The sequence below is a fragment of the Onthophagus taurus genome, unplaced genomic scaffold (genome assembly GCF_036711975.1).
Source record: "Onthophagus taurus isolate NC unplaced genomic scaffold, IU_Otau_3.0 ScKx7SY_15, whole genome shotgun sequence".
NCBI classification, from domain to species: domain Eukaryota; kingdom Metazoa; phylum Arthropoda; class Insecta; order Coleoptera; family Scarabaeidae; genus Onthophagus; species Onthophagus taurus.
This window is the reverse complement of record NW_027248940.1, coordinates 3,579,918-3,592,430: the sequence shown is the minus strand read 5'-3', so window position 1 is coordinate 3,592,430 and position 12,513 is coordinate 3,579,918. Positions and strand designations below refer to the sequence as shown.

The 12,513-nt window shown below is 26.1% G+C and overlaps 1 protein-coding gene across 12 annotated transcripts in view; it reads right to left on the bottom strand.

Moving 5' to 3' along the window:
- Positions 1-12,513, bottom strand: part of LOC111415282 (uncharacterized) — a 210,467-nt gene that overhangs the window by 120,060 nt on the left and 77,894 nt on the right. Inside the window, exon 4 of one of the 12 annotated variants that reach the window (XM_071201013.1) lies at positions 8,896-9,045. The exons of the other annotated variants lie outside the window; for them this stretch is intronic. Within the exon in view, the coding sequence (XP_071057114.1) occupies positions 8,896-9,045 (150 nt within the window). The remainder of the gene's footprint in view (positions 1-8,895; positions 9,046-12,513) is intronic. 12 annotated transcript variants of the gene reach the window in all.

Genomic DNA, 12,513 nt, shown 5'->3' with positions numbered 1-12,513 from the left:
TAATGCATCATTTGAGAGCTAAAACATTCGGGGATTAAATTTAATCATTAATTTATTCAAAAAAATATTAATTTTGGAGATATTTCTTTAAAAGTGAGGATTTCGATGATGTAATTTAAGGAAATTTCGAATAAGTTCTTAATTATTTATGTTGGGTTAAAATAGTTTATACATCATGTTTTTAGGGTTCATCAAAAACATTTTTTATCCGAAACATTTTCCTCCATCATTTTTAATTTGTTAGTTACAACAAATTTAGTTCCTTCAAAATCGCTTAATTTAGTATAAATCGTTATTTCAATCTAACTCAATAATTATTAAAGATGGGTTAAAATACTGTATAGATTCAATTTTTTGGATCTATTTGTGACGTTTTTTATTAATAAAAAAATTTCCCATCGTTTTTAATTTTTGAGTTATCCCCCAATGTTTAATTTCGAAATTTTAAAAAAAATTGATGCTTTTAATCGTTTTAAATGGGTGTTCTCGAAAACGGGTGATGATAAAAATGATTTTAATGCATCATTTGAGAGCTAAAACATTCGGGGATTAAATTTAATCATTAATTTATTAAAAAAAATATTAATTTCGGAGATATTTGCTTTAAAAATGAGGATTTCGATGATGTAATTTAAGGAAATTTCGAATAAGTTCTTAATTATTTATGTTGGGTTAAAATAGTTTATACATCATGTTTTTAGGGTTCATCAAAAACATTTTTTATCCGAAACATTTTCCTCCATCATTTTTAATTTGTTAGTTACAACAAATTTAGTTCCTTCAAAATCGTTTAATTTAGTATAAATCGTTATTTCCATCTAACTCAATAATTATTAATGATGGGATAAAATACTTTATAGATTCAATTTTTTGGGACTATTTGTAACGTTTTTTATTAATAAAAAAATTTCCCATCGTTTTTAATTTTTGAGTTATCCCCCAATGTTTAATTTCAAAATTTTGGGAAAAATTGATGCTTTTAATTGCTTAAAATGGGAGTACTCGAAAACGGGTGAAGATAAAAGTGATTTTAATGAATCATTTGAGAGCTAAAACATTCGGGGATTAAATTAATCATTAATTTATTCAAAAAAATATTAATTTTGGAGATATTTGCTTTAAAAATGAGGATTTCGATGAGGTAATTTAAGGAAATTTCGAATAAGTTCCTAATTATTTATGTTGGGTTAAAATAGTTTATACATCATGTTTTTAGGGTTCATCAAAAACATTTTTTATCCGAAACATTTTCCCCTAAAATTTTTAATTTGGAAGTTACAACAAATTTAGTTCCTTAAAAATCGCTTTATTTAGTGTAAATCGTTATTTCAATCTAACTTAATAATTATTAATGATGAATTAAAATACTTTATAGATTCAATTTTTTGGGTCTATTTGTAACGTTTTTTATTAATAAAAAAATTTCCCATCGTTTTTAATTTTTGAGTTATCTCCCAACGTTTAATTTCGAAATTTGAGAAAAAATTGATGCTTTTAATCGCTTTAAATGGGAGTACTCGAAAACGGGTGAAGATAAAAGTGATTTTAATGAATCATTTGAGAGCTAAAACATTCGGGGATTAAATTTAATCATTAATTTATTCAAAAAAATATTAATTTTGGAGATATTTGCTTTAAAAATGAGGATTTCGATGATGTAATTTAAGGAAATTTCGAATAAGTTCTTAATTATTTATGTTGGGTTAAAATAGTGTATGCATCATGTTTTTAGAGTTCATTAAAAACATTTTTTATCCGAAACATTTTCCTCCATCATTTTTAATTTGTTAATTACAACAAATTTAGTTCCTTAAAAATCGCTTAATTTAGTATAAATCGTTATTTCAATCTAACTCAATAATTATTAATGATGAATTAAAATACTTTATAGATTCAATTTTTTGGGACTATTTGTAACGTTTTTTATTAATAAAAAATTTTCCCATCGTTTTTAATTTTTGAGTTATCCCCCAATGTTTAATTTCGAAATTTTAGAGAAAATTGATGCTTGTAATGGTTTCAAACGGGAGTACTCGAAAACGGGTGAAGATAAAAATGATTTTAATGTAACATTTGAGAGCTAAAACATTCGGGGATTAAATTTAATCATTAATTTATTCAAAAAAATATTAATTTTGGAGATATTTGCTTTAAAAATGAGGATTTCGATGATGTAATTTAAGGAAATTTCGAATAAGTTCTTAATTATTTATGTTGGGTTAAAATAGTTTATGTATCACGTTTTGTGGGTTAATCAAAAACATTTTTTATCCGAAACATTTTCCTCCATCATTTTTAATTTGTTAATTACAACAAATTTAGTTCCTTAAAAATCGTTTTATTTAGTATAAATCGTTATTTCAACCTAACTCAATAATTATTAATGATGGGTTAAAATACTTTACATATTCAATTTTTTGGGACTATTTGTAACGTTTTTTATTAATAAAAAAATTTCCCATCGTTTTTAATTTTTGAGTTATCATCCAATGTTTTTTAATCACGAAAAGTGTTAAGTTTTCAATCGATTTTTAATATAAAAAAATTTTCCCATAAGAATCCTCCACGTTATCTTTTCCAACCCTTAAGAGATGACAGCAAAATACAATCTGTACCTGAGAACCAAATTTTTTTCTTTCGGCGAGAAGAAAAGAAGTGCATCGTAACCGATTTTAATTTGCATAAAGGGTTAATTTTTTTCGTTGAAACAATGCTCACTACGGGGTGAGTGGGGTGAGTTCAACCCCCTTTTTCCCTTCTCTCCGGTTGTTGACACAACGGCTCAACCGATCCTTATGAATTTATATTAATACCAATTTTTTTTGACGCATTTTTTTCGTTAATTCTCTCAGTTGTTTCCCATTCGCATCCCCTAAACGTGTGAGAATCTCACCCTCGGTTATTCCCCGGATTTTTTTTTCAATCTTGCGCCTAATTATCCAACTTAATTCGTTTCCAAGAAAACGAAATTAAAAAAAAACTATAATTTATTTACAAAATGGGGTGAGTTTTTCCATCCCCTTTTTTCACGCATACGTAACTTGTACCAACTTGTGCCAACCGAGGAATCGCTCGATAAGGAGACTATTTTTGTAAGAAAAAAACTTTTTTCTCGGATTGATTCTATTCGCACCCCTTTTTTCAGTGATTTCGTTTTCTGGGCCTCGCCTACTTCGGGCTGAAATATTACAGGAAACCGGAAGTCCCCGCCACCTCGAAAACGCCCGCTGTTTACTTTACTTTCTTTAATTTCTGGTAGATGGTGCGATAAAGAGGGGACGGTTTAAGGAGATTAAATTTGAATAAAATTGAGCCAAGAACTCGGATTTTTTTTTCTTTTTAACTAAATAAGAAGAAGTGAAGGTGTTGATGCTGCGCTAACAAAGCCTTTTAAAACTACCTCTTTATGTTTTTAAAATTGTTAATCGACTTAACGATAAAGAAAAAATGTTAATTTTTATATTTTTAAAAAAGAAAGTATCTAGGTCGAACGGCGGATACGACGTAAAGGTATTTTTGCGTTATTTAAATAAGTAGTGAACCCTGAGGTCAGTCGTTGACTCGTTTAAACAATTTTTTCTTATCCTTTTTATTTATTATTTATTTATTTTTTTCCGTTTAAAATTGAGGCGGTAAATCACGCGAAATTACCTCAAATAAAATTGAGGAAAAAGTTTAAAAAAGTGAGCAACAACAAGACCGAAACCGACGGAAAACTTGTTATAGGCGGCCCGTTCTCGTGTTTTAAAGCAGTTAAGGCCCAAAAATGCACGATCTAATTTTATAAAACAATCTCGCATGTCAATATTCTTCGACCCGAACTCACCCCCGATTTCTCTTCGTCGCGTTCCTTTTGCAGGGGCGAGTATTAAAGAGGATAATTTCCTCGCGCGTCTCTTTTAAAAGACCAAGACGAAAAGGCGATGACCGGGGTCAATCCTTAATAAAATGTTCTTTGATGGAAACGATTTTATTAAAACATTCTTCGAGAAAAAATTGATCTATCTAAAAATTTATTAAGATTAATCAACGATTTGTAACTTCCAAACGGTTCGAGATACAACTTTTTATTCAAAATATATCCAAGAATTCAAAAAAATAATTGAGTTAGTATAGAAGATGTTATAATGAAGACATCTCTAATTTTAGGGGTTCAAGGAATTCAAAAATGTACTCAGAATTAAAATTGAGTGAATACAACAGAAATTATAAGCTGCAGAAAGTGATATCTTCAATTATAGTGTTTTTATAAAAAAATTCTTCATAACTTCCAAACGGTTGGCATTACAATTTTTTATTAAGAGTTCTTTTTTACGTAAAATACTCCAATTAATTCAAAAAAGCTCTCAAAAATATAATTTAGTTAATGTAGTAAATGCTATAAGGCGCACAATAAAAATATCTCTAATTTTAGGGGTTTTTAGTGTTTGTTAGCACAAAATCTTTTTTATCTCGAGATCTATTATTGATACAACTTTTATTTAAAAGTACTTTTTTACGTAAAACATTTAGAGAAATTCAGAAATGTACTCAGAATTAAAGTTGAGTCAATGCAACAGAAGTTATAAGCTGCAGAAAGTGATATCTTCAATTATTGTGTTTTTATAAAAAAATTCTTTATAACTTCCAAACGGTTGGCATTACAGTTTTCTATTAAGAGTACTTTTTTACGTAAAATACTCCAATTAATTCAAAAAAGTTCTCAAAAATATAATTTAGTTAAGGTAGTAGATGCTATAAGGGGCGCAATAAAGGTATCTCCAATTTTAGGGGTATTTAGTGTTTGATAGCACAAAATGTTTTCTATCTCGAGATCGGTTGTTGATACAACTTTTATTTAAAAGTACTTTTTTACGTAAAACATTTCGAGAAATTCAAAAATGTACTCAGAATTAAAATTGAGTCAATGCAACAGAAGTTATAAGCTGCAGAAAATGATATCTTCAATTATTGTGTTTTTATAAAAAAATTCTTTATAACTTCCAAACGGTTGGCGTTACAGTTTTCTATTAAGAGTACTTTTTTACGTAAAATACTCCAATTAATTCAAAGAAGCACCCAAAAATATAATTTAGTTAATGTAATAGATGCTATAAGGCGCAAAATGAAGATATCGTCAATTTTAAGAGTTTTTAGTGTTTGTTAGCAGTTTAGTGTTTTTTATCTCGAAATCCATTGTTGATATAACTTCTACTTACAAGTACTTTGTACATAAAATACTTCAAGGAATTCAAAAATGTACTCAGAATTAAAATTGAGTTAATGTAACAAAAGTTATAAGCTGCAGAATGATGAAATCGTCAATTATTGTATTTTACAAAAAAATTTTTCATAACTTCCAAACAGTTGGTATTACAACTTTTTATTAAGAGTACATTTTACGTAAAATACTCCAATTAATTCAAAAAAGCTCTCAAAAATATAACTTAGTTAAGGTATTAGATTCTATAAGGCGCACAATGACGAACCCTAATTTTAGAGGTTTTTAGTGTTTGCTAGCACAAAATTTTTTTTATCTCGAGATCTATTGCTTACACGAATTTTACTTAAAAGTACTTTTTTACGTAAAACACTTCAAGAAATTCAAAAACGTATTCAGATTTAAAATTGAGTCAATGTAACAAAAGTTATAAACTCTACAATGATGATATCCTCAATTATTGGATTTTTACAAAAAAATTCTTCATAACTTCCAAACGGTTGGCATTACAACTTTTTATTAAGAGTACTTTTTTACGTAAAATACTCCAATTAATTCAAAGATTGTCTCAAAGATATAATTTAGTTAATGTAGTAGATGCTACAAGGCGCAAAATGAATATATCTCTAATTGTAGGGGTTTTTAGTATTTCTTACCACAGAATGTTTTCTATCTCGAGATCTGTTATTGATACAACTTTTATTCAAAAATACTTTTTTACGTAAAACACGTCGAGGAATTCAAAAATGTACTCAGAATTAAAATTGAGTTAATGTAACAGAAGTTATAACCTCAAGAATGATGATATCCTCAATTATTGGGTTTTTACCAAAAAAATTGTCATAACTTCCAAACGGTTGGTATTAACACTTTTTATTAAGAGTACTTTTTTACGTAAAATACTCCAACTAATTCAAAAAAGTTCTCAAAAGTATAATTTAGTTAATATAGTAGATGTTATAAAGCGCACAATGACGATATCTCTAATTTTAGGGGTTTTTAGTGTTTATTAGCACAAAATCTGTTTTATCTCGAGATCTGTTATTGATACAAGTTTTATTTAAAAGTACTTTTTTACGTAAAATATTTCGAAGAATTCAAAAATGTACTCAGAATTATTATTGAGTAAATGTAACAAAAGTTATAGACTGCAGAATGATGATATCCTCTATTATTGCATTTTTAAAAAGAATTCTTTATAAGTTCCAAACGGTTGGTATTACAACTTTTTATTTAGAGTACTTTTTTACGTAAAATACTCCAATTAATTCAAGGATGCTCTCAAAAATATTATTTAGTTTATGTAGTAAATGTTAGAAGGCGCACAATGAAGATATCTCTAATTTTAGGGGATTTTTTTTATTGTTTGTTAGCACAAAATGTTTTTTATCTCGAGATCCGTTGCTCACACAATTTTTACTCAAAAGTACTTTTCTACGTAAAAAACTACAAGGAATTCAAAAATATACTCAGAATTAAAATTGAGTTAATATAACAGAAATTATAAGCTCCAGAATGATAAAATTGTCAATTATTGTGTTTTTACAAAAAAATTTTTTATATCTTCCAAACGGTTGGCATTACAACTTTTTATTAAGAGTACTTTTTACGTAAAATACTCTAATTAATTCAAAGAAGCTTCCAAAAATATAATTTAATTAATGTAGTAGATGCTATAAGGCATACAATAAGATATCTCCAATTTTAGTGGTTTTTAATGTTTATTAGCTCAAAATCTTTTTTATCTCGAAATCCATTGCTCACACAAATTTTACTTAAAAGTACTTTTTTACGTAAAATACTTCGAAGAATTCAAAAATGTACTCAGAATTATTATTGAGTTAATATAACAGAAGTTATAAGCTGCAGAATGTGACATCTTCAATTATTACGTTTTTATAAAAAAATTCTTTATAACTTCCAAACGGTTGGCACTACAACTTTTTATTAAGAGTACTTATTTACGTAAAATACTCCAATTAATTCAAAAAAGCTCTCAAAAGTATAATTTAGTTAATGTAGTAGATGCTATAAGGCGCACAATGAAAATATCTCTAATTTTAGGGGTTTGTAGTGTTTGTTAGCACAAAATCTTTTTTATCTCGAGATCTGTTATTGATACAACTTTTATTTAAAAATACTTTTTTACGTAAAATACTTCGAAGAATTCAAAAATGTACTCAGAATTATTATTGAGTTAATATAACAGAAGTTATAAGCTGCAGAATGTGACATCTTCAATTATTACGTTTTTACAAAAAAATTCTTCATAACTTCCAAACGGTTGGTGTTACAACTTTTTATTAAGAGTACTTTTTTACGAAAAATACTCCAATTAGTTCAAAGAAGCTCTCAAACAAACAATTTAGTTAATGTAGTAGATGCTATAAAGCGCACAATAAAGATATCTCTAATTTTAGGGGTTTTTAGTATTTATTAGCACAAAATCTTTTTTATTTCGAGATCCGTTGCTCACACAATTTTTAATCAACAGTACTTTTTTACGTAAAATACTTTGACGAATTCAAAAAAGTACTCAGAATTAAATTTGAGCTAATTTAACAGAAGTTATCAGCTTTTGAATTATTGCATTTTTACAAAGAATTCTTAATAACTTTGAAACGGTTAACATTACAACTTTTTATTAAAAGTACTTTTTTACGTGAAATTCATTTATGATTAAAATGTAACCATTTTTGTTTGAATATCTTAATTACTTCTTAAGATATTAATTTTTGATTGAATTCGATGTTTTGACACTTTTTTTTTGGGTACGTTAAAAAATGTTTTTCTCAAAATTGAGTCGAGCGATTTTAATAATTTTTTCGGTAGATTAGCTTTGATCATTTAGGATTAAAATGTAACCGTTTTTATTCGGATATCTCGCTTAGTTTATGAGACGGCAATTTTTGATTGAATTGGTGACCTAACGAACCCCATTTTTAAAAAAAACTCTTTATTATCGATCACCATTTTTTGCGGGGCGTCGTCCACTAAAGAGGGTGCTTCCCCAAAAAATGAGGGTCCCCGTCAATTGGTCATAATCGAAGGGTGAATCTATATCGCGATGAAAAGGGGATTACAACTTAAAACACTTTCAACTCATTCTTATAAAAAATTTTTCGTGTTTCGCAAAAACTTTTTGGTGTGTTAATATTAATGCTAATAAAATAAATAGTGTCGTGTTAATTTGTATCTTTGTCTACCTACCTTTTCTTATTATTGACATTTTCCAATACCCCAAAATCGAAATGTCAATCTTAATTATATACTTTCGTTCATAAAATTCGTTTAGTCGATTTTATGTTTGTTTAGTTTTATTTTTGGGTAATTTTTTAAAATTACCGATTAAATAATATGGGATTTGTCGAAAAAATTACATTGAAATAGCATGCGAGTTACGAAAAGAAAATTAACGTACAAGGTGTGGTCGAAAAGGTTCTTTGTGAAGCAAAAGCTCGACCTAAGTTTGTAAGTTAATAATTCTTTTATTAACGAGAGTAAAAAACATCGATAAGAACACAAAAATAACATAAAAAAACGTTAAATTAAAAATTAAACAAAAAAACGAACGAAAAACCGATCTATAGAAAAAATGTTAGAAAAAATTAGACAGAAAAAGAAAAATATCTACTACTGAGAGGATTTGGGTAAATAATTGTTTGGGGGGACTTTCCATTGGAATAATACACTACACGGTCGAAAAGTATCCAACTCACTCGTTGTAGGGTCGTCCAGCATTCTTCCAAGGTTCGTTCGGAAATCGCTGATGAAGAGGTGTTCCTCTGCAGTTGATTAAAATCCGGCAGCGTTAAGAAAAAATGGAATTGTTTAATATCTACTTGCTACTATCTCTAAATAGACCAATATCAATAGGATATTGCACAAGAAACACTTTTAGATAGTTTCCTTTATCTAAATCAATTCATCAAAAAATAAATAACTTTGTTTTTCAACACATGCCATAAAAGAAACAGATGTTCCAAAGAAACTTTTAAAAAGAGTTAGAAATACACCCTCAACTCAACATAAAAAAAACGTAACAAACGAGAGAGAAAAGAATAAAAACGAAAACAAAAAAGATTTGAACGGAAAGGGTTGAACCACTTGTTGTTTAAATTGGGGTCTAAACGTTGTCCGCGCCAATTTCGCGTTTCCGCCGATTAAAAAAAAACCCTCTTTCAAATACTTCAACTTCCGGTTAAACTAATACTTAACAATTCGATTAATAATTGTAAATAATTAATGGATTCGAAATAATTAATGCGATCTGAATAATTTGTTTTATCAGTGTGTATTTGTATCGATGTTTCTCTATATCTACGGGTATATGAATGAAAATGGGTTAAAAAAATGGAAATAAAAAGTGACTTACAATCGATGATGCACCGCTAACCGTTTTTGATTAAAAACTAAAAATGCAGTTTCGGTGCAATCAAAAAACGAGGCAGATGTTATCGAATAATCGCGTAAGATAAGATTATTTTAGTTGATATAATGTGAGATGGGGAAATCGCGGTTACTAATAACTATATAACATCGCTAAAATGGGAGAAAAAATTTTCCATAAATAAAACTAAAATTTATATATAGAGTAACGGGTATTCAATAATTATTGCTTTTCTTAAAATTTTTTTATATTAATTTTTTTAATTTTATGCACGTTTCAAAAGTACACATCTTCAGCTTTTATTTGAGACATGAATCGTATCTTTGCTTTCATAAATAAATAAGTTATGATTTTTTGAAAATTAACTATATCTTAATCGATTTTAAATTACCTAATAAAAGTAATTAATTTTTTTCTCAAAACTTTTTTATATAAAATTTTTAAAAGCTATACAGATTTCGAAAGAAGACATCTTCAGCTTTAATTTGAGACATAAATCACTTTCTTATTTTCATAAATAAAGAAGTTATGATTTTTTTTAAATTAACTATTTTTTTGTCGATTTTAAATTACCTAATAACAGTAATTAATTTTTTTCTCAAAACTTTTTTATATAAAATTTTTAAATGCTACACAGATTTCGAAAGTAGACATCTTCAGCTTTCATTTGAGACATAAATTGCTTCTGCATTGTCATAAATAAAGAAGTTATGATTTTTTTTAAATTAACTATTTTTCAATCCAAATAAGTTATCTAATAAAAAAAATTAATTTTTTTCTCAAAACTTTTTTATACAAAAGTTTTAAATGCTATACAGATTTCGAAAGAAGACATCTTCAGCTTTAATTTGAGACATAAATCACTTTCTTATTTTCATAAATAAAGAAGTTATGATTTTTTGAAAATTAACTATTTTTCAATCAAATTAAATTATCTAATAAAAGAAATAAATTTTTTTCTCAAAACTTTTTTATATAAAATTTTTAAATGCTATACAGGTTTCGAAAGAAGACATTTTCAGCTTTAATTTGAGACATAAATCACTTTCTTATTTTCATAAATAAAGCAGTTATGATTTTTTTAAATTAACTATTTTTTTGTCGATTTTAAATTATCTAATAACAGTAATTAATTTTTTTCTCAAAACTTTTTTATACAAAATTTTTAAATATCACACAGATTTCGAAAGTAGACATCTTCAGCTTTAATTTGAGACATAAATCGACTCTCCACTTTCATAAATAAAGAAGTTATGATTTTTTCAAAATTAACTATATCTTAATCGATTTTAAATTACCTAATAAACGTAATTAATTCTTTTCTCAAAACTTTGTTATATAAAATTTTTAAACACTATACAGATTTCGAAAGTAGACATTTTCAGCTTTAATTTGAAACATAAATTGCTTCTGCATTGTCATAAATAAAGAAGTTATGATTTTTTTTAAATTCACTATTTTTCAATCCAAATAAGTTATCTAATAAAAGAAATTAATATCTTTCTCAAAACTTTTTTATATAAAATTTTTAAATGTTATACAGATTTCGAAAGAAGACATCTTCAGCTTTAATTTGAGATATAAATCACTTTTTTATTTTCATAAATAAAGAAGTTATGATTTTTTTAAAATTAACTACTTTTCAATTGAGTTAAATTATCTAGTAAAAGAAATTAATTTTTTTCTCAAAACTTTTTTATATAAAATTTTTAAATGTTATACAGGTTTCGAAAGTAGACATCTTCAGCTTTAATTTGAGACATAAATCACTTTCTTATTTTCATAAATAAAGAAGTTATGATTTTTTGAAAATTAACTATTTTTCAATCAAATTAAATTATCTAATAAAAGAAATAAATTTTTTTCTCAAAACTTTTTTATATAAAATTTTTAAATGCTACACAGATTTCGATACTAGACATCTTCAGCTTTAATTTGAGACATAAATCAACTCTCCACTTTCATAAATAAAGAAGTTATGAGTTTTTTTTTAATTAATTACTTTTCAATTGCGTTAAATTATCTAGTAAAAGAAATTAATTTTTTTCTCAAAACTTTTTTATATAAAATTTTTAAATGCTACACAGATTTCGAAACTAGACATCTTCAGCTTTAATTTGAAACATAAATCGACTCTCCACTTTCATAAATAAAGAAGTTATGATTTTTTTAAAATTAACTATTGTTCAATTGAGTTAAATTATCTAGTAAAAGAAATTAATTTTTTTCTCAAAACTTTTTTATATAAAATTTTTAAATACTATACAGATTTCGAAAGTAGACATCTTCAGCTTTAATTTGAGACATAAATCGATACTTCATTATCATAAGTACAGAAGTTATGATTTCTTGCAAATGACCTATTTTTTAATTGAATTTAGTTATCCAATAAAAGTAATTAATTTTTTTCTCAAATTTTTTTTATATAAAATTTTTAAATGCTACACATATTTCGAAAGTAGACATCTTCAGCTTTAATTTGAAACATAAATCGACTCTCCACTTTCATAAATAAAGAAGTTATGATTTTTTTAAAATTAACTATTGTTCAATTGAGTTAAATTATCTAGTAAAAGAAATTAATTTTTTTCTCAAAACTTTTTTATATAAAATTTTTAAATACTATACAGATTTCGAAAGTAGACATCTTCAGCTTTAATTTGAGACATAAATCGATACTTCATTATCATAAGTACAGAAGTTATGATTTCTTGCAAATGACCTATTTTTTAATTGAATTTAGTTATCCAATAAAAGTAATTAATTTTTTTCTCAAATTTTTTTTATATAAAATTTTTAAATGCTACACATATTTCGAAAGTAGACATCTTCAGCTTTAATTTGAGACATAAATCGATTCTCCACTTCCATAAATAAAGAAGTTATGACTTTTTGAACTTAACATTTGATTCTTGCATTTTTT